General features: G+C 65.3%; 2 protein-coding genes across 3 annotated transcripts in view; one reads left to right on the top strand and one right to left on the bottom strand.

Annotated features, from left to right (window-relative positions):
• TMEM8B (transmembrane protein 8B) overlaps positions 1-3,763 on the top strand; it is a 38,124-nt gene extending 34,361 nt beyond the window's left edge. Inside the window, exon 13 of the mRNA XM_074995909.1 lies at positions 2,989-3,763. Coding sequence (XP_074852010.1) covers positions 2,989-3,324 — 336 coding nt within the window. The 3' untranslated portion in view covers positions 3,325-3,763. The remainder of the gene's footprint in view (positions 1-2,988) is intronic.
• A 4,583-nt stretch (positions 3,764-8,346) lies between these two features.
• GGT6 (gamma-glutamyltransferase 6) lies at positions 8,347-26,712 on the bottom strand. Of its 2 annotated transcripts, XM_074995907.1 has the most exons (5): positions 26,279-26,712; positions 24,582-24,722; positions 16,657-16,910; positions 14,697-14,810; positions 8,347-11,766 (listed from the first exon to the last, which is right to left on the bottom strand). In XM_074995907.1, exons 1-5 carry the CDS (start codon positions 26,389-26,391, stop codon positions 10,601-10,603), a joined length of 1,788 nt encoding a protein of 595 aa, XP_074852008.1. In that variant the 5' UTR covers positions 26,392-26,712; the 3' UTR covers positions 8,347-10,600. The 2 variants fall into 2 exon arrangements, with proteins under 2 accessions (XP_074852008.1, XP_074852009.1); XM_074995908.1 differs by lacking the exon at positions 24,582-24,722.
• Positions 26,713-27,136: the final 424 nt, after the last annotated feature.

The following is a 27,136-nucleotide window of genomic DNA, read 5'->3' as shown; positions in this document are numbered from 1 at the left end:
CCCCAGCCCCTCAGCGCCACCCCCACCCAATCATCCTGTGTCCCCCGACCCCCAGCCCCTCAGCGCCACCCCCCACCCAATCATCCTGTGTCCCCCGACCCCCAGCCCCTCAGCGCCACCCCCCACCCAATCATCCTGTGCCCCCCGACCCCCAGCCCCTCAGCGCCACCCCCCACCCAATCATCCTGTGTCCCCCGACCCCCAGCCCCTCAGCGCCACCCCCCACCCAATCATCCTGTGTCCCCCGACCCCCAGCCCCTCAGCGCCACCCCCCACCCAATCATCCTGTGCCCCCCGACCCCCAGCCCCTCAGCGACACCCCCCCACCCAATCATCCTGTGTCCCCCGACCCCCAGCCCCTCAGCACCACCCCCACCCAATCATCCTGTGCCCCCCGACCCCCAGCCCCTCAGTGCCACCCCCCACTCAATCATCCTGTGCCCCCCGACCCCCAGCCCCTGAGCACCACCCCCACCCAATCATCCTGTGTCCTCCGACCCCCAGCCCCTCAGCGCCACCCCCCACCCAATCATCCTGTGCCCTGTGTGCCCCAGCCCCTGAGCTCCCAGCCCTGGACACCCCCTGCCAGTCATCACCCCTAACCCCATTCTGTGCCCTCCCCTTTCCCCCTCCCCATGTCCTTTCTGGTCCAACACCCGGCCTCCCCCAGCCCCTCACAGCCCTGCCCCCCACGCCAGATGCTTCAGCAGCCCATGAGGCCTGTGCCCTCCATGTCACAAGCCATGACCCCCCAGAATCCTGCCTGAGGACCTCTCCCCCCCACTCTCTGCCCTGTAACTCTGCGGCTGCCTGCCCCACGGCCTCTGCCCCTCACGCCCCCCGGAACCCCTCTGTCCCCGCCCCGCGGCCTCTGCCCCTCACGCCCCCCGGAACCCCTCTGTCCCCGCCCCGCGGCCTCTGCCCCTCATGCCCCCCGGAACCCCTCTGTCCCCGCCCCGCGGCCTCTGCCCCTCACGCCCCCCATAACCACTCAGTCCCTGCCTGGGGCCTCTGCCCCTCACGCCCCCCAGAACCCCTCTGTCCCCGCCTGGGGCCTCTGTCCCTGCCCCGCGGCCTCTGCCCTTCGCGCCCCCCATAACCACTCAGTCCCTGCCTGGGGCCTCTGCCCCTCACGCCCCCCGGAACCCCTCTGTCCCCGCCCCGCGGCCTCTGCCCCTCACGCCCCCTGGAACCCCTCGGTCTCCGCCCTGCGGCCTCTGCCCCTCACGCCCCCCGGAGCCCCTCAGTCCCCGCCCTGCATCCTCTCACCTCTCATGCCCCCCGGAGCCCCTCGGTCTCCGCCCCGCGGCCTCTGCCCCTCACGCCCCCCGGAACCCCTCTGTCCCCGCCCCGCGGCCTCTGCCCCTCACGCCCCCCATAACCACTCAGTCCCTGCCTGGGGCCTCTGCCCCTCACGCCCCCCGGAACCCCTCGGTCCCCGCCCTGCGGCCTCTCACCCCTCACGCCCCCCGGAACCCCTCGGTCCCCGCCCTGCGGCCTCTCACCCCTCACGCCCCCCGGAACCCCTCTGTCCCCGCCCCGCGGCCTCTGCCCCTCACGCCCCCCATAACCACTCAGTCCCTGCCTGGGGCCTCTGCCCCTCACGCCTGCCCGGAGCCCCTCGGTCCCTGCTTGGGGCCTCTGCCCCTCACGCCCCCCAGAACCCCTCTGTCCCCGCCCTGCGGCCTCTGTCCCTGCCCCGCGGCCTCTGCCCTTCGCGCCCCCCATAACCACTCAGTCCCTGCCTGGGGCCTCTGCCCCTCACGCCCCCCGGAACCCCTCTGTCCCCGCCCCGCGGCCTCTGCCCCTCACGCCCCCCGGAACCCCTCTGTCCCTGCCCTGCGGCCTCTGCCCCTCACGCCCCCCATAACCACTCAGTCCCTGCCCCGCGGCCTCTGCCCCTCACGCCCCCTGGAACCCCTCTGTCCCTGCCCTGCGGCCTCTGCCCCTCACGCCCGCCATAACCACTCAGTCCCTGCCTGGGGCCTCTGCCCCTCACGCCCGCCCGGAGCCCCTCGGTCCCTGCCTGGGGCCTCTGCCCCTCACGCCCCCCGGAACCCCTCTGTCCCCGCCCCGCGGCCTCTGCCCCTCATGCCCCCCATAACCACTCAGTCCCTGCCCCGCGGCCTCTGCCCCTCACGCCCCCCGGAACCCCTCTGTCCCCGCCCCGCGGCCTCTGCCCCTCACGCCCCCCGGAACCCCTCTGTCCCCGCCCCGCGGCCTCTGCCCCTCACGCCCCCCATAACCACTCAGTCCCTGCCTGGGGCCTCTGCCCCTCACGCCCCCCAGAACCCCTCTGTCCCCGCCTGGGGCCTCTGTCCCTGCCCCGCGGCCTCTGCCCTTCGCGCCCCCCATAACCACTCAGTCCCTGCCTGGGGCCTCTGCCCCTCACGCCCCCCGGAACCCCTCTGTCCCCGCCCCGCGGCCTCTGCCCCTCACGCCCCCCGGAACCCCTCGGTCTCCGCCCTGCGGCCTCTGCCCCTCACGCCCCCCGGAGCCCCTCGGTCCCCGCCCTGCATCCTCTCACCTCTCACGCCCCCCGGAGCCCCTCGGTCTCCGCCCCGCGGCCTCTGCCCCTCACGCCCCCCAGAACCCCTCTGTCCCCGCCCCGCAGCCTCTGCCCCTCACGCCCCCCATAACCACTCAGTCCCTGCCTGGGGCCTCTGCCCCTCACGCCTGCCCGGAGCCCCTCGGTCCCTGCTTGGGGCCTCTGCCCCTCACGCCCCCCAGAACCCCTCTGTCCCCGCCCTGCGGCCTCTGTCCCTGCCCCGCGGCCTCTGCCCTTCGCGCCCCCCATAACCACTCAGTCCCTGCCTGGGGCCTCTGCCCCTCACGCCCCCCGGAACCCCTCGGTCCCCGCCCTGCGGCCTCTCACCCCTCACGCCCCCCGGAGCCCCTCGGTCCCCACCCTGCGGCCTCTCACCCCTCACGCCCCCCGGAGCCCCTCGGTCCCCGCCCTGCGGCCTCTCACCCCTCTCTCCCCCACAGACGGTGCGCAGCATCCGCCGGCGTCACTGCTACCCGCCCACCTGGCAGCGCTGGGCCTTCTACCTGTGCCCGGGGGCGCTGATCGCCACGGGCGCTGTGCTGCTCTACGCCTGCGTGGAGACGGAGGAGAACTACTTCTACACCCACAGCATCTGGCACGTGCTGATCGCGGGCAGCGTGGGCTTCCTGCTGCCGCCCCGCCCCAAGCCCGCCGGGCGCCTGGGCTCCCTGCCCCGCCACAAGGGCTGCGGCTACCAGCTCTGCGTCAATGAGCAGGAGGAGCTGGGCCTGGTGGGCCCCGCCGCAGCCTCCGTCAGCAGCGTGTGCGCCAGCTGACATCACCGTGCGGGGAGCAAGGGACAGCGCGGCCCCCCGGCCCCCACTGGACCCAACGGGCGCCCTGCACTCGCCCCACAGACGCCCGCCCCTGGGGCCTGCCTGCTGCTGCGCTAGGGACCGGCTCGCCCTGCGGCTCGCGGTGCCTGGGCTGCGCAGCCCCGGCTTGGGGCACTTGTGGGGCTGCAGTGCCCAGCCCAGCACAGCCGGGTGCCCCCAGCCGGGCGGCTCTGCTGTGTAACTGCAATTACATCGATTGAGCTCGGCCCCGCTGTCGGGGCAGCTCCCTGCTGCTGGGCGCGGCTGCCTGGAGCTGCCCCTGCGCTGGGGCACTGCTGGCGCTCGGCGGGGGCAGAGAGGCTGCAGAACCGGGCCCACGAGCAGGTCGCACGGCCGTGGGCTGGGCTGGGCTGGGCCGGGAGGGAGGGAGGCAGGGGCTGTGCTGCTCCTGTGTGGAGAGATGGGTCCTGCTGCAGAGGGCAGCTGGGTGTGGGCAGGGTGGGGCACCCAATGCAGGGCCAGCAGCCCAGGGCAGGGCAGGGCATGGGCAGGCTGAGAGCCTCAGGGCAGGGCTGGGCATGGGCAGGCTGAGAGCCTCAGGGCAGGGCAGGGCATGGGCAGGGCAGGAGCCCCAGGGCAGGGCAGGGCAGGGCAGGAGCCCCAGGGCAGGGCAGGGCAGGGCAGGGCTGGGCGTGGGCACAGCAGGAATCCCCAGGGCAGGGCGTGGGCAGGGCAGGAGCCCCAGGGCAGGGCTGGGAGCCCCAGGGCAGGGCAGGGCAGGGCAGGGCAGGAGCCCCAGGGCAGGGCTGGGCGTGGGCAGGGCAGGAGCCCCAGGGCAGGGCAGGGCTGGGCGTGGGCAGGGCAGGAGCCCCAGGGCAGGGCTGGGCGTGGGCAGGGCAGGAGCCCCAGGGCAGGGCAGGGCTGGGCGTGGGCAGGGCAGGAGCCCCAGGGCAGGGCAGGGCTGGGCATGGGCAGGGCAGGAGCCCCAGGGCAGGGCTGGGCGTGGGCAGGGCAGGAGCCCCAGGGCAGGGCAGGGCGTGGGCAGGGCAGGAGCCCCAGGGCAGGGCTGGGCGTGGGCAGGAGCCCCAGGGCAGGGCAGGGCAGGGCAGGGCAGGAGCCCCAGGGCAGGGCTGGGCGTGGGCAGGAGCCCCAGGGCAGGGCAGGGCGTGGGCAGGGCAGGAGCCCCAGGGCAGGGCAGGGCAGGGCAGGAGCCCCAGGGCAGGGCAGGGCAGGAGCCCCAGGGCAGGGCTGGGCGTGGGCAGGGCAGGAGCCCCAGGGCAGGGCAGGGCGTGGGCAGGGCAGGAGCCCCAGGGCAGGGCAGGGCAGGGCAGGAGCCCCAGGGCAGGGCAGGGCAGGAGCCCCAGGGCAGGGCAGGGCAGGGCAGGGCAGGAGCCCCAGGGCAGGGCTGGGCGTGGGCAGGGCAGGAGCCCCAGGGCAGGGCTGGGCGTGGGCAGGGCAGGAGCCCCAGGGCAGGGCTGGCTCATGGGCTGGAATGAGATGGGCATTTCCAGCAAGCAGGCAGCCAGACCATCCTGCCAGGCCAAGCTGTGGCAGTGCTCCAGGGCGCCTGGGCCTCATGCTGCCATGGCACGGGCTGGCCCCAGGGGCTGGATGGGGGCTCGGGCAGCAGGTCTCCAGCTCCTAGGCACTGGGGGGGTGGGGAGCTGGCTCCTGGCAATACCGTGGCTTTGCACTGGCAGGTGTTAACCCTTGGGGGGGCAGCGTGACACTCAGCACCAGCCTGGAGCTGTGGCAGAGCTCTAACCCTGCCAGTGCTCAGGCACCACAGGTCAGGCCATCCCAGGCCTGCCCACTGCATCCGTGGGTCATGCCCCTCTGCCTGAGGCTGAGGTGTCTGGCTACATGAGCCTGGAGCCGGGGGGGCTCCTGTTCCTGCCTGCACCAGCAGCCTCAGGGCCGCTGACCCAGCTGCAGGGCAGTTCCCTTTGCTTGGGGGGCAGGAGGGGGCTGGCAGGGCTCAGTGTGGCGCACAGGTGGTCCCAGACAGGCACCCCAGAGTTCGCCGGGGTGGTCGCCTACCTCTGCACAGTCACATCATGTTGACATGACACTTCTGCTGGCTGCGAGTCCTGGTGGTTCCCCCACACAGCTCAGCTCATTCAGCATTTCCTGGCCCTTGGAGGGACCAGCCCGCAGCTCGTGGCTCGTTCTGCCGCATGGAGATGTCAGAGTCGGGGGCCCCAGGGCCTGTCCCCTCCACAGGCAGAAGTGACTCTTGGTCAGCAGGACAGCCAGGCGACAGGGACCCAGCATTGGCAGCCCAGGAACCGGGAGCCATCGCTACCACCCATCTCATGGAGAGGGGCTCAGTTCAAACCAGCCAGGCCCCCGTCAGGGAGTGTGGGGTCCCCAGGCCCTGCCCCTGTCCGCAGGCAGGAGGGACGCTCGCTCAGCAGGAGAACGGGGGTTATGAGGCGCCAGAGGCCCAGCACAGTGCAGAGGGGTCAGTGTAGCCAGCAGAGACGGTCACTCCAACCCGTCTTGGGAGAGGAGCCCGAGGGGAGCCCTGAGCCAGGGCCCTGGTTCCCCTCACTTCTCTTTGTCCCTCAGCCCAGGCTTAGTGCCGTCCAACTCCCAGGTCCAGCTCAAACCTGGCCAAGCCCCACCTACCGCTGTTGTCCTGTTCCCCGGGAACGAAGGTGTCGCCTGTGAGCTCATCACAGGGCCCGGATGCTGCCTTGGAAACTAAGGGAACCTGTAAGGAACTACGGGGCGTCAGGAACCGCCTGCCAGCTCCCCAGCGGGAGGGAATCCCCACACACCCCACTGAGTCACACTCCCCGCCTTCCTGCAGGGGGTCACTCAGCCCCTGACCTGGGGAAGTTCAGGGCCCTCCCCACGTGACGGCATCGGCTGTGCCCTCAGTGCTACCTCTGTGTCGCGCTGCAGGAGAGGACCCCACCGCAGGGGCTGGGCATTGGCCCCTTTCGTGCAACGCAGCCATGTCCGGGTGAGCTGGGCAGGTGGTGCTCCGGCGCCACCGCACTGAGCTGGGCTGGCATCACATCCGTGCCCTCGTCCCAGAACCCCCGACCTTCCTCCCATCCAGCTCCAGGGGGTGAGGCACTCGCTCCGCAGAGGCAGCCCTGCACCCACCCTGTAAACGGAGACCGGTGCATCGGGGCCCCCAGAGGAGCTCGCCCAGGGATCTGCCTCCTCCCAAATGAGGGCAAACTGCCAGCCCCTCCTGCAGCTGGGCCCTAGCCAGCTCCACCCCCCCCCGCCACAATGCCTGTTTGCTCAGCCCAGAGGGAACACGGGCATTGGGCCTGCTCATGGCCCTTCTGCTCACTGCAGTAACAGAACAGGTCTCCTTGGGTCCCTCGCCTTGGCTGGTCTCAATTCCCTTCGGTCTCCGGTCCATCAGCCACGTTCTCACGTCGGGCAGGCAGAGTCCATACAGCTGCCCCAGCACCAGCTGGTCAACCACCTCCTCTCTGGTCTGGGTCCCTGCCCCGTCTCCCACCTGCAGGCGTACTGCCCCAGCCGCAGGAGCCGTCCCTCGCAGGTCTCCCCAGGGGCCTCCCGGCCCAACGTACCTGCAGCTGTGGGATGCGCTAGGAGAGTGAGCGGCTGTAGCCTGCCTGCTGGCTCAATCCTGCGCAGGGAAAGTGTGTCCCCTCCTTCTCCCTGAGTGGTGGCTGGCCACTCGGTTCAGAGCTCCATGGAGTCCAGGGCCCTGCCCCCATCCAACCCACCACTGCAGAAGTTTCTTTAGCCCTCAGCTTTGCTGTCGCAGCTTCACGCTGCCACCAGTGCTCGCTCAGTCCTCCAGCTCCTTTAGTCTCAGCTCAATTCCAGGCGCTGCGGGGTGTGGGGTGGCAGACTCACAGGCCAATGCCGCTGCACCCCACGATTCCCAGAAAACTCTCTTCAGTGCGTCACACTCCTTGGGGGTCACAGGTTCCTGGGGGGGTTAAGCCGTAGGCCCCTCTGCCTTCTGGGACCAATTCCAACGGACTCCCAGGAGTAACCCCTCCTTGGGTGTGACACCCCCTCTTGAGGACCACGACCGCACTCTTGGGTTCAGCTGCAGACCCCTCCGCCTTGGGGACCTGCACCTCACTGCCTGTCAGCACAGCAGGGTCTCGCTGGCCCCCTTCTCCCCCCCTGGGCCCCTGTCACTTACTGCTGGATGCTGCATCCCCGGGCAAAGTGCATCCCACTCCTGCCACCAGCTGTGACAGAACAAAAAGCAGTCAAGTAGCACTTTAAAGACTAGCAAAATGGTTTATTAGGTGAGCTTTCGTGGGACAGACCCACTTCTTCAGACCATAGCCAGACCAGAACAGACACAATATTTAAGGCACAGAGAACCAAAAACAGTAAGCAAGGAGGACAAATCAGAAAAAGATAATCAAGTGAGCAAATCAGAGAGTGGAGGGGTGCGGGGGGGAAGGTCAAGAATTAGATTGAACCAAGTATGCAGACGAGCCCTTATAGTGACTCAGAAAGCTCCCATCTCGATTTAAACCATGTGTTAATGTGCTGCATTTGAATATAAAAGCCAGCTCGGCTGTTTCTCTTTCCAAAACGGTGCGATAATTTCTCTTCAGTAACACACATACCTTTAGGTCATTGACAGAATGCCCCATTCCATTAAAATGTTGACTAATTGGTTTGTGGATCTGGAGTGTTTTGATGTCTGTTTTGGGCCCATTGACCCTTTGTCTAAGGGAGTTAGAAGTCTGTCCAATATACAAAGCATCTGGGCATTGTTGGAACATGATGGCATATATGATGTTAGTAGAGGAGCATGAGAAAGTGCCCGTGATTCTGTGAGTAACCTGGTTAGGTCCAGTGATGGTATTTCCAGAGAAGATATGTGGACAAAGCTGGCAGTGGGCTTTGTTGCAGGGAAAGGTTCCAGGACTGGTATTCCAGTGGTCTGAGTTCGGGGCTGTTGGTTCTCTGTGCCTTAAATATTGAGTCTGTTCTGGTCTGGCTATGGTCTGAAGAAGTGAGTCTGTCCCACGAAAGCTCACCTAATAAACCATTTTGCTTGTCTTTAAAGTGCTAGTTGACTGCTTTTTGTTTTGATAGTGTATAGACTAGCACGGCTTCCTCTTTGTTACTATTCAGATGTGACAGTGTGTGTGCTGGGGGGTGTGATGGGGTTCGGGGTCCCCCAGGCTCTGCACCCCGTCTGCAGGCAGGAGTGACTCTCACTCAGCAGGAGAACAGCGGGGTTATTAGCCGACAGGGCACAGCATTGTACAGAGGAGTCAGTGCAGCCAGTCAAATCCATGTTGGGAAGAGGAGGCCCCGAGGGGCCCCCAGAGCTGGGGCCTTGCCCCCTCCTTGGTCTTGCTCTCTCCCAGCCCAGACTCACTGCTTCCAACTCCCAGTTCCCGTTCAAACCCCTCAGGCTCCACCTCCTCCTTTGTCTCCAGTACAAAGCTGTTACCTGGTTGTCAAGGTTACCCTCAGCAGGAGACCCCCCCACCCTGTGTGAGCCACTCACACACACACAGGTATCCCCCACTCCATTACATCACAGGGGGGTCCCCAGGCCTAGCACCCCATCCGCAGGTAGCAGCAACCAACTCAGCAGGTGGAGCAGAAGGTTTATTTGGCAAGAGATGCAGCGAGCTGCACACTTCTCCGCACAGCAAGTGGAGAGTTCTGTCTGACACAAGGTGTGGGGACGAGATCCCTCCAAAGGAACCCCAGGCCTGGCACTCCAGCCTACTTTTGTTCCTCCCCAGCCTCCAGACCTGCCCACCTAATTCAAACCCAGCTGGGCTCCTCCCTGCTCTTTGTCTGGGGCCAGAGGTGTTAGCCGGTCGCCTGGATTACAGCCAGCAGAGGGTCATCCCTCAGCCCCTCCGACACACACACACACTGCCCCCACTGCATCACAGCTGCCTAGAGAAACTGCAGGGCCTCAGGAATCGCCTGCCATCTAGCCAAAGGGATAACCCCCCCATCACAGCCCCACTCTCCTTGGTCCTAACAGGAACAGAGAGAAAACCGGGCTAGTCCATATGCCATCGCACAAACAAGCAGTCCAGTGGCACTTTAAAGACTAACAAAATGATGCATTAGGTGGTGAGCTTTGGTGGGGCAGAGCCACTTCCTCAGAGCGCTTCTTCCCCTTGGTCCTCTTTGTCAGCCGGTGGCAGAGGTGAAGAACTTCTGTGATAGGAACGCCCATTGCCTAGGTGTGAGATGTCACCACCACCGCCGGGATGCTGGGCCCCACTTCCTCACAGCCGCACCTGGGGAGACTGAGGCAGCGTGAAGGGCCCTAACACTGGTCACATGGAGCGGGGGAATGGAACCCAGGAGTCCGAGCTCCCCTTCCCTGTGCCTGTAACTACCAGACCACCCTTGGGCCCTCCAAGCCAGGCAGGTTGAGATCCTAGCCCAGCCGGCACTGCCCTGACACAGCCAGGGAGGGCCTGAGTGCAGGCAGCCAGGCACCGGGGTGGGGCCCTTCCCTCGAGTCCTTGCAGTTGCCCCTGGCCAAGGACCACAAGACACCCCAGGCTGTGGCTGTGAGCCTCCTCTCCAGCCCGAGCCCCTCGGGGCTGGGTCACCAGGTGCCTGGGTGGGGGCAGGAGCAGAGGGACCCTGGCACAAGGGCATCAGGAGTGGAGCCCAGGCAGCAGGGAGCCAGGGGGTTTATATCTCCCTTACAGACACACAGGCGAGAGCCCACAGCCATGCGCCACCACGTCCATCTCAGCCGGACCTGGGGAGGGGGACCTGCCGTCCCTGCTCCCCCTCCACAGCCACAGGCTCCAGCTGCTGAGCTCGGTTGCCCCCTGCACAGCTGCCCCGTGGTGCCCCGGCCTGTGCACGCGGGGCGATGGGCACACAGCCCGTGTAGGTGCCGTGCTCCCCGCCGAGCTGCAGTTTCTGCCCTGGTGGCACCAGCACGCTGGGTCACAGGCGTGTCTGGCAGGGAAGCGGGGGCCTGGCAGAGAGCTGGGCTGCCCCGCAGGGCTGGTAGGTGGCAGCGGGTGCCTGCAGTGGAGAGCGGGGACCAGGCCCTGCCTTGCCCTAACCCCAGGGGAGTCTGCGCTGGCCCAGAGGCTGGACACCAGCAGCTGAATCCCCACGTCTGGGCAGCGGGAGGGCCTGTGTCGTCCCTCACCAGGCCTGCCAGGAGTGGGGTCAGCACGGCCCCTGGGCAGGGGTCCAGCCTGGGCTGCCAGAACCAGCCATTCACCCCGTGCTGGCACCAAGTGAGCCTGGCCAGCTCAGAGCCCCACCTGTGCCAGCCTGGGCTCCGTGTGGGGCCCCTGGGCTAAACCCCCTGGGGGTGGCAGCATGCAGCTGGGGCAGCGAAGGCACGCACGTGCTTGCTCTGGGATGCCACCTGCAGCACCCAGGGGCCCCCGGGGGAGGCCCCCCCAGTCCACCCACCTGCGGACAGATTTGAGGGGGTGCCTGGCCCACAGCCCTGGGGGGCCCCCGCCCGCTCACCCCTGAGCTGCAGCCATGGACTCTCCAGTGCCTCCTGCGGGGACTGCCCCAGGTACAGCTGGTTTATAATGGCCTGGGCAAGGGCCAGGGGGGCCGTGCTGTGCCCTGTGGCCCCCAGCCCCACCACGGCCCCCTCTGCCCCCAGGCTCAGCACCACGGGGCAGGCCCAGGAGTGCAGGCCCGGCCCAGCGGGCGCAGCAAAGTCGCTCAGCAGGACGCCTGAGGTGGGTGCCAGGAACTTGGAGCCGAAGGAGCTGTTGAGTGAGGCTGAGAGCAGCAGCATGTTCCCCTGGCTGTCTGCCACCGCCAGGTGGCTCCCCACGGGCGAGGGGTCCCCAGCCACGGTCCCCCCCAGGCCCCTGGCGTAACCCTGCTGGGCTGCGCTCAGGGCCCTCAGGCAGGGATCGGGCGCAGCCTCCGGCTGGGCTGCCTGCACCTCCTGGAGGATGCTGGCCAGAAGGCTGCCAGCAGCGGGGCCCGGGGCGCCGTACAGCCGGGCATTGCCCAGCTGCAAGGCCAAGGGGCTCTGCAGCTCCAGGCTCAAGCCCCGCAGTGCCTGCAGGAAGGGCCCCTGCTCTGCGGGGGGCAAGTCCGGGGCTAGGGCCCGGGCCAGGGCGTCATCCTGCGATGCCAGCGCCCGGAGCAGGGCCGCCAGCCGGGGGTGGGTGACCAGGGCACCCTGGTCCTTCAGCTCGCCGGCTCCATTGCAGAAGAGGCTGCAGAGCCCCGAGGCCCTGACCGCCGGGGCATTCTCCCGCAGGGCCGCGGCCAGCACCCGGTCCACGCGGAAACCTCGCTGTGCCAGCAACGCCGGTCCCTCCAGCAGGCGCGCCCAGGCCAGGCGGCCGCCGGAGTGGTGCAGCAGCCGCAGGCCCGGCAGGGCCGCCGGGAGTCCGTAGCGCCCGGGGGGGCTTTGGTGGGGCACCGCGTGGAGCGCCAGCGTCCTGCCCGACGACGCATTGCGCAGCAGGGCCCAGAACACACCGCCTGCGCGAGAGACACGCACCGGTCGGTGCTTCTGAGCCGCGGCCCCGGCTGGGCCCCCGCAGCCCTCGCGCACCCGACGCGGCCCCCTAGTCTGGCCCTCGGCAACCCCCCACTGCGCCCCCTGCACCCCGACACAGCCCACCTCTGTGCCCCCCAGCAACCCCCCACTGCACCCCCCCACCCCGACACGGCCCCCTTCTCCGGAATGCAGCAACCCCCCACTGCACCCCCCCGCACCCCGACACAGCCCACCTCTGTGCCCCCCAGCAACCCCCCACTGAGCCCCCCTCCACCCTGACACAGCACCCTTCTCCAGCCCCGGCAACCCCCCACTGCGCCCCCCTCACCCCAACACAACCCCCCACTGCGCCCCCCCGCACCCTGACACAGCCCGCCTCTGTGCCCGCCGGCAACCCCCCACTGCGCCCCCTGCACCCCGACACAGCCCGCCTCTGTGCCCCCCAGCAACCCCCCACCGAGCCCCCCTCCACTCTGACACAGCCCCCCACTGAGCCCCCCGCACCCCGACACAGCCCCCTTCTCTGGCCCTCAGCAACCACCGAGCCCCCCCCGCACCCTGACACAGCCCCCTTCTCCGGCATGCAGCAACCCCCCACTGCACCCCCCTCCACCCCGACACAGCCCCCTTCTCCAGCCCCGGCAACCCCCCACTGCGCCCCCCTCCACTCCGACAGCCCCCCTCTGTGCCCCCTGGCAACCCCCCACTGAGCCCCCCTCCACCCTGACACAGCCCCCTTCTCCAGCCCCTGGCAACCCCCCACTGCACCCCCCGCACCCTGACACAGCCCCCCTCTGTGCCCCCCAGCAACCCCCCACCGAGCCCCCCTCCACCCTGACACAGCCCCCCACTGAGCCCCCTGCACCCCGACACAGCCCCCTTCTCTGGCCCTCGGCAACCCCCCCCTGCGCCCCCTGCACCCCGACACAGCCCGCCTCTGTGCCCGCCGGCAACCCCCCACTGCGCCCCCTGCACCCCGACACAGCCCGCCTCTGTGCCCCCCAGCAACCCCCCACTGAGCCCCCCGCACCCTGACACAGCCCCCTTCTCCAGCCCCCAGCAACCCCCCACTGCGCCCCCCTCCACTCCGACACAGCCCCCCTCTGTGCCCCCTGGCAACCCCCCACTGCACCCCCCGCACCCTGACACAGCCCCCCTCTGTGCCCCCCCGGCAACCCCCCACTGCACCCCCCGCACCCCAACACAACCCCCCACTGCGCCCCCCCGCACCCTGACACAGCCCGCCTCTGTGCCCCCCGGCAACCCCCCACTGTGCCCCCTGCACCCCGACACAGCCCGCCTCTGTGCCCCCCAGCAACCCCCCACTGAGCCCCCCTCCACCCTGACACAGCCCCCCACTGAGCCCCCCCGCACCCCGACACAGCCCCCTTCTCTGGCCCTCAGCAACCACCGAGCCCCCCCCGCACCCTGACACAGCCCCCTTCTCCGGCATGCAGCAACCCCCCACTGCACCCCCCTCCACTCCGACACAGCCCCCCTCTGTGCCCCCTGGCAACCCCCCACTGAGCCCCCCTCCACCCTGACACAGCCCCCTTCTCCAGCCCCTGGCAACCCCCCACTGCACCCCCCGCACCCTGACACAGCCCCCCTCTGTGCCCCCCAGCAACCCCCCACCGAGCCCCCCTCCACCCTGACACAGCCCCCCACTGCACCCCCTGCACCCCGACACAGCCCCCTTCTCTGGCCCTCGGCAACCCCCCACTGCGCCCCCTTCCACCCCGACACAGCCCACCTCTGTGTCCCCCAGCAACCCCCCACTGAGCCCCCCCTACCCCGACACAGCCCACCTCTGTGCCCCCCAGCAACCCCCCACTGAGCCCCCCGCACCCTGACACAGCCCCCTTCTCCAGCCCCCAGCAACCCCCCACTGCGCCCCCCTCCACTCCGACACAGCCCCCCTCTGTGCCCCCTGGCAACCCCCCACTGCACCCCCCGCACCCTGACACAGCCCCCCTCTGTGCCCCCCCGGCAACCCCCCACTGCACCCCCCGCACCCCAACACAACCCCCCACTGAGCCCCCCGCACCCCGACACAACCCCCTTCTCTGGCACCTGGCAACCCCCCACTGCGCCCCCCTCCAGCCCGACACAGCTCCCCCTGTGTCCCCCGGCAAACCCCCACTGATCCCCCTTGCACCCCAACACAGCCCCCTCTCTGCACCTCAGCAACCCCCCACTGTGCCCCCTGAACCCTGACACAGCTCCCTCTCTGCCCCTCGGCAACCTCCCACTGAGCCCCCCCACACCCCAACACAGCCCCCTTCTCTGCACCTTGGCTACCCCCCACTGAACCCCCCCACACCCCCCACCCCAACACAGCCCCCTTCTCCACCCCTCGGCAAGCCCCCCACTGTGCCCCCCCGCACCCCAACACAGCCCACTTCTCCGCCCCTCAGCTACCCTCCACTGTGCCCCCCACACCCCCCACCCTGACATAGTCCCCTTCTCCACCCCTTGGCTACCCCCCCACCACATCCCCCCCCACACCCCGGCACAGCTCCCTTCTCCGCATCTCAGCTACCCCCCACTGCGCCTGCCTGCACCCCGACACAGCACCTTGTACTGCCCTCTGAGATGCTGCGAGCCCCTTCAGTTCCTCCCCACACCTTGCCCCCCTGCAGCTCTAAATCACCTCCACAGCAGCCCCCCAAACACCATCAGCACCTCCACACCCCACACCCTAAAGCCCAGACTCCATCAGGGCCCCCCCGGCCTCACAGCCCCGCCCCAGGCACCTGGAGCAAGGGGCTGCCGGGTGAGTTGCAGGTGGGCAGAAGGCTGTGCCCACCCCCTGCACTCCCTGCTCTGAGACCCCAGCCTGCAGTGCTGGGGGAAGAAGGACCCCGGGGCTGTGAGCAGCTCCTCCCCTTCGCCCCAGCCCCACACTCACCCAGCCCCCCAGCGTGTGGGTGGACCAGCCCCAGGCAGAGCGCAGCTGCGATCCCAGCATCCACCACATTCCCACCGGCCACCAGTAGCTCCTTCCCCAGGTGGGAGCAGGTCTCTGCAAGGCAGCGACAGGCCCCAGGTCAGGCAGGCGTGGGCACGGTGGGACCCGGCTGGCACGGCAGAGCCCCTGCAGCTCCCAGTGCCCTCCCGCCCGCTGCCCCACGCATGCCCCCGCCCGAGCACCACACGTAGGTGCTGTGGGGCCCGGCTGGCACGGCAGAGCCCCTGCAGCTCCCAGTGCCCTCCCGCCCGCTGCCCCACGCATGCCCCCGCCCGAGCACCACACGTAGGTGCTGTGGGGCCCGGCTGGCGTGGCAGAGCCCCTGCAGCTCCCAGTGCCCTCCCGCCCGCTGCCCCACGCATGCCCCCGCCCGAGCACCACACGTAGGTGCTGTGGGGCCCGGCTGGCGTGGCAGAGCCCCTGCAGCTCCCAGTGCCCTCCCGCCTGCTGCCCCACACATGCCCCCGCCCGAGCACCACACGTAGGTGCTGTGGGGCCCGGCTGGCACGGCAGAGCCCCTGCAGCTCCCAGTGCCCTCCCGCCCGCTGCCCCATGCATGCCCCCGCCCGAGCACCACACGTAGGTGCTGTGGGGCCCGGCTGGCACGGCAGAGCCCCTGCAGCTCCCAGTGCCCTCCCGCCCGCTGCCCCACGCATGCCCCCGCCCGAGCACCACACGTAGGTGCTGTGGGGCCCGGCTGGCACGGCAGAGCCCCTGCAGCTCCCAGTGCCCTCCCGCCTGCTGCCCCACACATGGCCCCCGGCCGAGCACGAGGCCACGTGTGACTGAGCGGCCGTGCCACCCCAAGGCACCCCCCTTTGCCAGGCCAGGGGGGTCACGCTGCGGGTTGTGCTACGCCGGCAGTGCACAGGCCTGTTGGCTGACTTGGGTCGCCTCTCACTCCGCCTGCCTCGGGGCTGGGCCTGACTTCACCAGCAGCGTCTGCGCCGGCACGTCGCAGGCCTTCGCTCCTGAGGAGCGGCCAGCAGGCAGGGCCAGCACTGCAGGGGGAACCGGTTCTGGGGAGGGCCCCTTGCAAACCCACAGGGCCGTCCCAGGGACCCCACCCCTGATAACAGAACCCAGGGGGTTCGGCTGCAACAGCAAAGCTTCTGTCTGGGGCAGATGTGACCCCTGGGCTTCCCTCCCCCATGGCTCAACACCTGGAGGCACATGGTGGGGGCCAGCAGGTGGAGATTTAGGGTCCCAGGCTGAGGGTGGAGCAGGGGGCCTGGGGCCGGCAGGTGGAGATTTAGGGCTCCAGGCTGGGGGTGGAGCAGGGGGCCTGGGGCCGGCAGGTGGAGATTTAGGGCTCCAGGCTGGGGGTGGAGCAGGGGGCCTGGGGCCGGCAGGTGGAGATTTAGGGCTCCAGGCTGGGGGTGGAGCAGGGGGCCTGGGGCCGGCAGGTGGAGATTTAGGGCTCCAGGCTGGGGGTGGAGCAGGGGGCCTGGGGCCGGCAGGTGGAGATTTAGGGCTCCAGGCTGGGGGTGGAGCAGGGGGCCTGGGGCCGGCAGGTGGAGCTTTAGGGCCCCAGGCTGGGGTTGGAGCAGGGGGCCTGGGGCCGGCAGGTGGAGCTGTAGGGCCCCAGGCTGAGGCCAGGGCCTGGGGCTGGAGTCTCTGGCGCGTTCAGGTGGCTGGTGAAAGCGTTCCCGTCACTCAGCTGGGTGGGTCCCTGCCTGGCAATGGCCGTGCGGTGCAGGACTGGAGGGCTCTGCAGCTTGTCCCAGCATCGGGGTGTGGGAGGGAGCCGGGTTTGTCAGAGGGAGGGTCAGTTCCTGGTTGCACCCCGGGAGCCCATCGCAGTGACTGAAGGGGTCCTCGGCCCGAACACGGCTGGGAGACAGGTGCCTTCGGGGACTGGGCTGGCAGGAAGCCTGCAGCCCTCACTGGCAGTGCTCACCTGAGCTGGTGATGATGGTGGCCTGATGGTAAGTGCCCTGCGCATGCACGTGAGCTGCAGATGGGAGGTCTCCAGCCCCTGGCTGCTCAGCACCATCCTGCCCGGGAGCCTGGGAGCGGCCCAGCCACGAGGAGCCCCTGCAGCTCGCCCGGTAAAAGGCCCAGGCCAAGGTCAGCGCCAGCAGCAGAAGGGCCGAGGCGATGCGAGCGCAGGTCTCCCGCTGGCGCTGGGGAAGCAGCACTGGCAACGAGCACCTGTGGCGAGCCGGAGAGAAGGGGGTCAGCCCATGCAGCAGCCGGGGAGCGGCCTATGGAAGCCCTGCTGGCCGTAACCTAGGCGACCAGGTAACACCTTTACTTCCTGGGGCAGCCACACAAAGAGAGGGGTGGAGCCTGGCGGGTGCTCCAGGTCACCCCCATCAGTGCACCAGTGGGCAAATAACAGGGCACACCCACCTCCTTGGGGCCCTCCTCATCCCCCATTTCAGGGGCCCCTTTGCTCCAGGCCCCTGGAAGGAGGTCCCCTCTATTCCCGTCATAGTCAGGTGGGAGTGGGGCACCCGGTCCGGTGCCACCACCCTGGGCCAGGCCGGCCTCACTTCCGCACCCATGTCCCAGAACCGCGTGGGGCCTTCCTCCTGTGATGGAGTGGGGGGAGCATGTGTAAAACAAGCAGAGTAGCTCCCAGTGGCTAAGGATGACGCTGGGGCTTGTGGAAGTGTAACATTGTATAAGTATAACGTTGTATAAGGGGACATGCTGGATACATTGTATATGAGAGGGACATGCCAGAACATGTTACAAAGTATCTGAGGGAGCACACGTAGGGACAGTTCGCTTTTGAATGGAGAAGCAATTAAGATGGAGCCAGCACGTCTAAGAAGCAGGCATCAGAATGGAAGGTGTGAAGGGCAATTAGTTAAGTTAACTGGAAGCTGTTAAAGGAGATTGTTAAGGGTGGCAGGTAATTGAAGATACCTGACTGGTCTCAGGGATCTCGAAGGGTGGTGACTAAAATCTTTTTCTTCTTTTGTCTGTAACTTCTCTGTAACTTGTTCTCCAAAAAACTGTATAAATTAAGAGACACAAGCCCCACTCGGGGGCTCACTTCTAAATGTATTAGCAGAGCGGCTTTGCTAATAAAACAGAGTGGTCTGATAAATTGTGAGTCTGAGTCAAACTTTGACAGGCTATAACCCAGGCTGGCAGGTAACACCTCTGCCCTGAACAAAGAGGAGGGAGCAGCCGAGCTGGGTTTGAATCAGAGGCGGCAGTTGGAGGCTGGGGGGAGGAGGAGCTGGAGGGCAGCCAGCCTGAGGAGGGGGCAGCTACACCCCAGAGGGGCACCCCTTGGGCTCCTCTCCCCAGGATGGGTTGGAAGGACTGTCTCTGATTGCTGTGCTGTCGCTTCTGTGAGAAACTGGGCATCTGTCGCCTAATGTACCTGCTGAGTGAGAGTCACTCCTGCCAGCGGATGGGGTGCAGTGGATGGGGACCCCTGAACCCCATCACACTGGTGTCAGAAGTGGGATGCACTGTGTGATGGAGTGGGGGGGGGGTGCCTGTGTGAGTCAGACTGGATGTGTGAGGCAAGCAGCAGCTCCCAGTGGCTAAGGATGACCCTGGGGCTACAACTGGCAGGTAACACCTCTGCTTGAACAAAGAGGAGAGAGGAGCTGAGCTGAGTTTTTGAATCGGGGGTGGCAGTTAGGAAGCTAGGGGAAGAGGGAGAGCTGGAAGGCAGCCAGCCTGAGGAGCGGGAAAGCTACACCCCAGAGGGGCACCCCTCGGGGTCGTCTCCGTAGGACGGGTTGGAAGAACTGTCTCTGGCTGCTGTGCTGTCGCTTCTGTGAGAAACTGGGCTTCTGTTGCCTAATAAACCTTCTGTTGTACCTGCTGAGTGAGAGTCACTCCTGCCAGGGGATGGGGTGAAGTGCTGGGGGACCCCTGAACCCCATCACACACTGCACCCACGGATGAGCTCCCGGCGGTGGCTGACTGAGTGCAGGAGAAGGAAAGAGCCTCACAAAAGCCACAGTGGCCAACCCTAAAAAACAAAAAAAGCCCCCAAAAACCAAATGCTCAAAAATCAGTTTACAAAGTGGGGGCAGCAATTCCTCTGCAAAGCAAGTGTCTCACACCCCTCAAGGTAAACAAAAAAAGGGCCACAGGGCTCTAAAACACAGGCGCTAACGTAACGCTGGGCCAACCCGGGGTGGTGACACCGGGCCAAATAATACCCAATTCCCACCTAAATGTAACAAAAATTAACGGAACGCCTTTCAAGGTGCCCATGGCAAGGGTGCACCTAAAATAAAAAAACACAAAAGGCCCCAGAAAGGTGGGCATGCACAGCCATTTGCCAGCATATATACTAATGGGGGGTAATCTAAAAGACTGGCCAGTTAAACGCCCTCGTGCCCTGGTCTTAACCCATAGCCAAAAAAAACAAGGGGTGAGTTCCCCAAGTTCGGGGGTACATGCCCAGGCCTAATAACCTCTTAAACAAGCTAAAAAATGCCCATTACCTCACCACCATAAACCTCACCAAGGGGTACTGGCAAGTGCCATTAAACAAAAATGCCCAGCTCAAGTCGGCTTTCATCACCCCTGTGGGGCTCTACGAGTTCCTGGTCCTGCCCTTCGGCCTCAAAGGGGCACCCGCTACCTTCCAGCGTCTGGTAAACCAGCTTACATAAACAACATTTGCATCTTCAGCCAAACGTAAAAAAACCATGTGTCCCAGGTCAAGCGGGTGCTAAACCAACTTCAAAAGGCCGGGCTGACTATCAAGGCAAAAAAAAGCAAGGTAAAAATTGCTAAAATAACCTGCCTGGGCCACAAGGTGGGCAGCAGCTGCTTAAAGCCAAAGCCAGCTAAAGTGAAGGCTGTCAAAAATTGGCCAACACCCCAAACTAAAAAACAGGTCCAGGCCTTCATTAAAATGGCGGGGTACTACCAAAGGTTTGTATCCCACTTTAGCTCCATCACAGCCCCCCTCACAAAGCTGTGTAAAAAAAAAGCCTAACAGGGTAATCTAAACCAAGCAGTGCCAAGAGGCCCTCTGTGCGCTAAAAAAGGCTCTAGTCAGGGCCCCACTGCTGGCAAATCCAGACTTCCACAAACTCTTCCTGGTGTTCACCGATGCCTCAGACGTGGGGCTGGGGGCTGTGCTAATGCAGGTAAACAACAAGGGGAAAAAACACCCCATTGTGTACCTAAACAAAAAGCTGCTGCCCCAAAAGCAAAATTATGCAGCCATAAAAAAAAAGAAATGTCTGGCCATGGTGTGGGCGCTGGGGAAGCTGCAGCCGTACCTGTTTGGACGGCGTTTCACCGTGTACACCGATCACTCACCCCTAACATGGCTGCATCACATGAAAGGGGCTAACGCCAAGCTCCTGCGGTGGAATCTGCTCCTGCAGGACTACGACATGTAGGTGGTCCATGTAAAGGGGAACAACAACACCATAGCCGATGCCCTGTCACGCAGGGGGGGCCCCGAACTTCCCCAGGTCACTGGCTAAGTGACCCCGCTCAGTTCGGTCTGGATGGGGAAGAGATGTGATGGAGTGGGGGGAGTGCACATGTAAAACAAGCAGAGCAGCTCCCAGTGGGTAAAAACAACCCTAAGGCTATAACCTAGGCAGGCAGGTAACACCTCAGCCCTAAACAAAAAGAAGGGTAAAGCTGTGATGGGGTTCTGGGGTTCCCCAAGCTCTGCACCCCGGCCGTAGGCAGGAGAGTTTCTCACTTAGCAGGAGAACAGCGGGTTTATTAGCCGATAGGACACAGCATTGTACAGAGGAGTCAGTGCAGCAGGCAGAGACAGCCAGTCCAATCCATGTTGGGGAGAGGAGGCCCCGAGGGGCCCCCAGAGCTGGGGCCTTGCCCCCTCCTTTGTTTTTTTCTCCCTTAGCCCAGACTAACTGCTTTCAACTCCCAGTTTCAATTTAAACCCCTCAGGCTTCACCTCCTCCTTTGTTTGCAGTACAAAGGTGTTACCTGGTTGTTAGGGTTACCCTTAGCAGGAGCCCCACACCCTCTGTGAGCCACACAAGCACACACAGGTATCCCCCACTCCATCACATCTCTCCCCCATTCCAGACCGAACTGAGCGGGGTCACTCAGCCAGTGACCTGGGGAAGTTCGGGGCCCTCCCCTCGTGATTGGGCATCGGCTGCACCCTTAGTGCTCCCCTTGATGTGCACCACCTCCACGTCGTAGTCCTGCTGGGGGAGGCTCCAACTTAGGAGCTTGGTCTTGGCCCTTTTCATGTGATGCAGCTGGACAAGTCCCTTTAGTTCCCTCAGGTTGGTCGGTCTTCCTGCTTTTGTCTTGGGTCCATTAGCCACGTTCTCAAGTCGGGCGGGCAGAGCCCATACAGATGCTGCAGCACCAACAGATTAAATAGTTCTTTTCTGGTCTGGGCCCTGCCCTGTCTGACCACCAGCCCATACAGCTGCTCCGGCACACGTTTGGAATTCAGTTACAGTCCGGTAAAGGAAGGTACAAATGCTTCCACCCTTGGCATTTAGCCAGACCACCAGAATGGTTGTGTGCCTCAGTTTCCCCTTCCCTGCCACACAATAGGTTTGGAATGTTTCTCCTTATGTGAGAGGTTGCAAGACTAGTTACAGGGAACAATGGTGACATTTCAGAGTTACAGACTCCTTTAACATACAACTCATGCTTCTACATTCATGTCATCATGTCACATGGCTCTTTCCAAACCTTCAGTGCATGGTACAATTCTACAGCTTTTGGTAGCAGCACCCCTTGGTTACAGCAGCCAGCGTGAGTAACAGAACAAACCCATTAGAACTGCACATTTACGTTGCTCTTTGGTAGACCACAACCTTTGTGCAACATCCTTGAGAATCTGGTATTTTGGGTATAAATGGCTGAGGCCTTTCTTAGCACCATCAAGTTTTAATCTTCTCCCTTGCCCCCTGGGGTGGAAATTTGATCTCTCTGGCTGTGCCCTCCCTTCTAACAAGAGCTGGGCCATTGATGGTCTCAGGGAGACGGCCCCCGCCCAGCCAGCCTGGAAATTTGCAAACCAAACTGCTTTCTGAGAGTTGTTTTGTGAGTCCCAGATGCAGAATTCACATGGAGGAATCCCTGTTTATCCCTTACTGGCCCACCAGGCCCACAGCTCATCTGGGCTTCAGCTGCCCTCAGATTCAGCTCTGGGATCTTGGCTCCATTTCGAGCCCCCACAGGCTCAGGCAAAGGATTTACTTCCCCAGAAGCAGAAGCACTTTTCTTGCACCAAGGACCAGTGTCCTTAGCAGGGATACCACTGCCCATCCCAGAGCCATTCCCTCTGCTCCAGCCGCCATGGCTGGATTCAGAGACACACCTGGAATGCTCTTTTTTGGTGGATCCTTCTCCAGCCATCCTAGGCTGGTGAAGTCTTCCTTAGACAATGGGCTAGTTTCCTCATTGGCATCTTTTCCAAATGCAGGCTCTGCTCTCTCCCCAGGCTGCTGCTGCTGTTCAACACAGACAGACAATGGGAGACACTTTCTCCTTTGTCCCAGCCCCCCGGCTGGTCTCCACACACACAGAAGGTGAAGCAGCTTCTCTCACAGACAACTTGCCATTCCCAGTGGATCAGCTGCTTTCCTGCACAGACACACAGGCACCTTCCTTGGCCCAGGCCTGGAAAACTCTCCACAGGTTTGTCTTGGCCACTAGTAGATGATGGGTTGGAATCGCTCCTTCCCTCCTTGAGCTGTGGCAGGCCACTCGGTTCAGAGCTCCAGGCAGTCCAGGGTTCCCTGCCCCGATCCGGGCTCACCTCTGCAGGATTTTCCTTAACCCTCAGCTCTGCCACTGCACATCCACGCTGCCTTGTCCAGCTTCTTTAATCTCGATTCAGTTTCCAGGTGCTGCCACTTCACAGCGGAGTTGCTCAGCGTGGTTGCAGGCTCTCAGGCTGATGCCCTCTGCACCCCACGATTCCTGGAAGAATCCCTTCAGTGTGCCAGGCTCCTTGCGGGTCACAAGCTGCCCAGGGTTAGGCCGTAGGCCCCTCCGCCCTCTGGGACCGACTCCAACAGACTCCCAGCGGAACCCCTTCTTCAGTGTGACACCCGCTCTCAGGGACCATGAGCACCCTGTCTTGGGACGAACTCATTCAGCGTCAGCCTCCTCAGGGGTCACTTGTTCCTGGGGGTTGGGCTCTTGGCCCCTCCACCTTCTGGGACCGACTCCAACAGATTCCCAGGAGTAACCCCTCCTCGGGTGTGACACCCCCTCTCGAGGACCACAACCGCAGTTGCCTGGGTTTGGCCGCAGGCCCCTCCGCCTTGGGGAACTGCACCTCACTGCCCTTCAGCACACCTGGGTCTCGCAGGCCCCACTTCTTCCAGGGCCCCGGTCACTTACTGCTGGATGCTCCATCCTCGGGGTGCAGAACATCCCACTTCTGACACCAGTGTGATGGGGTTCTGGGGTTCCCCAAGCTCTGCACCCCGGCCGTAGGCAGGAGAGTTTCTCACTTAGCAGGAGAACAGCGGGTTTATTAGCCGATAGGACACAGCATTGTACAGAGGAGTCAGTGCAGCAGGCAGAGACAGCCAGTCCAATCCATGTTGGGGAGAGGAGGCCCCGAGGGGCCCCCAGAGCTGGGGCCTTGCCCCCTCCTTTGTTTTTTTCTCCCTTAGCCCAGACTAACTGCTTTCAACTCCCAGTTTCAATTTAAACCCCTCAGGCTTCACCTCCTCCTTTGTTTGCAGTACAAAGGTGTTACCTGGTTGTTAGGGTTACCCTTAGCAGGAGCCCCACACCCTCTGTAAGCCACACACGCACACACAGGTATCCCCCACTCCATCACAAAAGCCAAGCTGGTTTTAAATCAAAGGCGGCAGTTAAAGGCTGGGGGAAAAAAAACCTAAAAGGCAGCCAGCCTAAAAAGGGAAAAAGCTACACCCCAGAGGGGCACCCCTCGGGCTCCTCTCCCCAGGACGGGTTAAAATAACTGTCTCTGGCTGCTGTACTGACGCTTCTGTAAAAAACTGGGCATCTGTTGCCTAATAAACCTCCTGTTGCACCTACTAAGTAAAAGTCACTCCTGCCCGTAAACAAGGTGCAGTGCATGGGGACCCCTGAACCCCATCACACCTCCCACCCACCTCAAGGGATGTGAGGCCCTCGCTCCGCAGAGGCAGCCCTGCCCCCACTCTGGAAACCGAGACCTGTGCATCTGGGCCCCCCGAGGAGCGGGTCTGCGGATCCGGCCCCTCCCAAGCTTAGGGGACACAGTCAGCCCCTCCTGCCCGGGCAGCCAGCCCCTCTGGCTGCTGGGCCTGTCTATGACCCTCCCGCCCACAGGTCTCGGTGGGCCCCCAGGCCAGCTGGCCGGCCCTGGCATTGGGCGTCTCACCCAGGAGTACTAGGGATTTACCAGAGTACCCCTGCTGGGGGGCCCCAGGAGACCGCCTCTTCTGCACTGCTGTGTCCTACTCCCTCTGGTGTCCCCAGCACCCCTGGAGCGGCTGTCTGTAAACTCCTCAGCCAGCTGCCCTGCTCCAATGGGCAGAGCCATTACAGCTGCTCCAGCACCAGTGGGCCAACAGCTCCTCTCTGGGCTGGGCCCGGCCCTGTTTGCCCACTTACGGTGCACTGCTCCAGCCACTGCACCAGCTCCTCCTTGGGGCTTTCTGTGCGACCCGGGGGCCAGGCCAAGCTTGTGCAGCAGGGCCCTGTGGGCAGCTCACAATCCCCTGCCTGTGCATCCATAGGGTTTTGGGGTCCAGTAAGATGCAGCAGCCAGCCAGTGGGATCAATGCCATGCAGAGCACAGGCTTTAGCAGAGGCGGTGAGGCAAGCATCTGTCTTCCCCCTCCTTAACCGGGGCCAGGCTGGTCCTATGAAAGCTCCAGGCAGCTTGGGGCCCCGGCCCCCATGGCAACTCACCAGCAGTTCTGCCCTGGCACGCGCTGCGCCACTCTCTCCCCGATGGACGTTCTCCTGTTCCCGTCCTCCAGCCTCAGCTCAATCTCCAGACACTTCAGCTTCAAGGAGGCGGCGCTGAGCAGGGAGGAGCTGCCACTGGCCCTGGGGATCCCAGCAGCCCTGGGGTTTAGCTGTCTGCTTGTGATGGTGTTCAGGGGTCCCCCTCCACTGCACCCCATCCGCTGGCAGGAGTGACTGTCACTTAGCAGGTACAACAGGAGGTTTATTAGGCAACAGATGCCCAGTTTCTCACAGAAGCGTCAGTACAGCAGCCAGAGACAGTCCTTCCAACCTGTCCTGGGGAGAAGACCCTGAGGGGTGCCCCTCTGGGGTGTAGCTTCCCCCCTCCTCAGGCTGGCTGCCTTCCTCCCTCTCCCCCAGCCTCTAACTGCCCCCCCCCATTCAAAAACCAGCTCGGCTCCACCCTCCTCTTTGTTCAGGGCTGAGGTGTTACCTGCCAGCCTAGGTTATAGCCCCAGGGTCATCCTTAGCCACTGGGAGCTGCTCTGCTTGTCTCCCACATCCAGCCTGAGTCTCGCACATGTACTCCCCCCACTCCATCACACTGCTCCCAGCCCCTTCCCGAGCCTCAGCTGGGGGAGGTCTGGAGTGTCCCCAGGGGGCCTGGCCCCCACTCCAAGGAGCGATCATTCTCCTCCAGCCGGGCAATGAGCTGGGCTCTGGTAGGTCTGCCACTGGGGCGCCTCTCTCCCTGCACAACTGGACAGTGTCCGTTTTCAGGAGCCGATAATACGCCAATGCCACAGTTCAGGGAGGCCCCTTCAGCGCACAGCCTCCTTGTGGGTCCCTTCTCCCAGGGGTTCGGACATCAGCACCTCCGCTTCTGGGACCAATTCCAATGGGCTCCTGGAGTAACCCCTCCCTTGGTGTGATACCCCCACTCGAGCACCATGACCACACTCGAGTTCAGCTGCAGGCCCCTCCGCCTCTGCAAACCCAACCGAACCTCACTGCCCTTCAGCACGTCTGGACCTCACCAGCCGCCTTCTTTCACCTGTACCCCAGTTGTTTACAGCCAGGTGCTCCATCCACAGGGTGCTGTGCATGCCACGCTGCCCCCGGCTGTGACGGGGTTCAGGGGTCCCCAAGCTCTGCCCCCCATCTGCGGTCAGGAGCGACTCTCAGTCAGCAGGACAGAAGGTTTACTGGGACACCGCGGGACACAAACCCGTCAGCACAGCAACCAGGTGTTCTGTCCGACCCACGGGGGAGAGACCTGGAGGGGACCCACCCCAGGCCTGGGGATCCAGCCTGCTTTGGTCCTCTCCCACCTCCAGACTAGCGCCCCTACCTGCTCCAGCTTCGCAAGCAAACCCAGCCACGCTCTGCCCCCTCTTCCTCTGCTGGCACAGCCAGCAGAAACCCCCCACCCTAGGTGAGCCCCGCCCCACATGTCCCCGCAGGAGATGGGGTAACAAGTTGACCGCATTACCCCAAGAAGCGTCACACCGTGGCTGGGCCCAGCTCCACCCTGGCACGCACGCCGGGCCCCCCAGTGCCAGTGCCAGTGCCAGGGGGGACTGGAGGAGGCAGATCTGCAGAGGGGCCCTCAGCTGCCCCCCCGCCCATGAGCCACAGGTGCATGGCCGCGGCCCCCCCCCCACTCCCGGCCCTGCCCGGCCCTGCCCCGCCCTCACCGGCCCGGCCCCGGCCCGGGGACCCGCAGCTCCACCTCCTGCTCCCCGTCGCTGTCGCTGTCCCGCAGCCGCTGGTAGCGCGCCTGGTACCGGCCCGGGGCCGCCGCCTCCATAGCGCCCGGGGCCCGCACCTGTCGCGGCCCTTCCGGCCCCGCCCGCGGGGGATCGCCCGGCCCGCTGGGCTGGGGCTGGGCAGGGGCGGAGCGCTGGGGACCGGGACCGGGACCTCCCCGCCCCGCGTCCCGGCCCGTTGCTACCGCCTGCGCCGGGCCCGATCCCGGCTCACTCCCGCGCCGGCCGAGCGCTGCGCTGCGCTGCTCGTTGGCTGGGCCCTGGTCGCACCGGTGCAGCCCACGGGCCGGGCCCCCGTCAGGCACAGCCCCGGCCCCGCACCAGCCAGGCGCTGCCCGGCCCGAGACTTCCCTGGCCCTGGGCGCGCCGCAGTCCGCCCTGCCCGGGAGCGCGGGGGAGCGCCAGGTGGTGCGCGGAAGGGGGGGCTCTGGGCACTGCGCGCGGGGGCTCTGGGCACTGCGCGCGGGGGGGCTCGGCCGTGCACGGGGGGGTTTGGGCACTGCGCGCAGGGGGGCTCGGCCGTGCACGGGGGGGCTCTGGGCACTGCGCGCAGGGGGGCCCGGCCGTGCACAGGGGGGGTCTGGGCACTGCGCGCGGGGGGGCCCGGCCGTGCACAGGGGGGGTCTGAGCACTGCACGGGAGGACTCGGCCGTGCGCGGAGGGGCTCTGGGCACTGCGCGGGGGGGGTGTGGGCCGTGCGCGGGGGGGCTCGGCCGTGCACGGGGGGGCTCTGGGCACTGCGCGGGGGGGCCCGGCCGTGCACAGGGGGGCCCGGGCGTGCACGGG

This window comes from Carettochelys insculpta, chromosome 5 (genome assembly GCF_033958435.1).
Source record: "Carettochelys insculpta isolate YL-2023 chromosome 5, ASM3395843v1, whole genome shotgun sequence".
NCBI classification, from domain to species: Eukaryota; Metazoa; Chordata; order Testudines; family Carettochelyidae; genus Carettochelys; species Carettochelys insculpta.
Note: the sequence above shows the minus strand (reverse complement) of the source record. Positions and strands in the feature narration are given on the sequence as shown.

What these genes read in the sequence shown, in the direction of transcription:
- GGT6 (XM_074995907.1), bottom strand. Translation starts at nt 26,391, where the DNA reads ATGGAGGCGGCGGCCCCGGGCCGGTACCAGGCGCGCTACCAGCGGCTG. An exon ending in CCCGGGCCGGGGCCGGGCCG is followed by an intron (nt 24,723 to 26,278) that starts GTGAGGGCGGGG and finishes TGGGATCCCCAG; the next exon opens with GGCCAGTGGCAGCTCCTCCC. An exon ending in GTGCCAGGGCAGAACTGCTG is followed by an intron (nt 16,911 to 24,581) that starts GTGAGTTGCCAT and finishes GGCTCGCCACAG; the next exon opens with GTGCTCGTTGCCAGTGCTGC.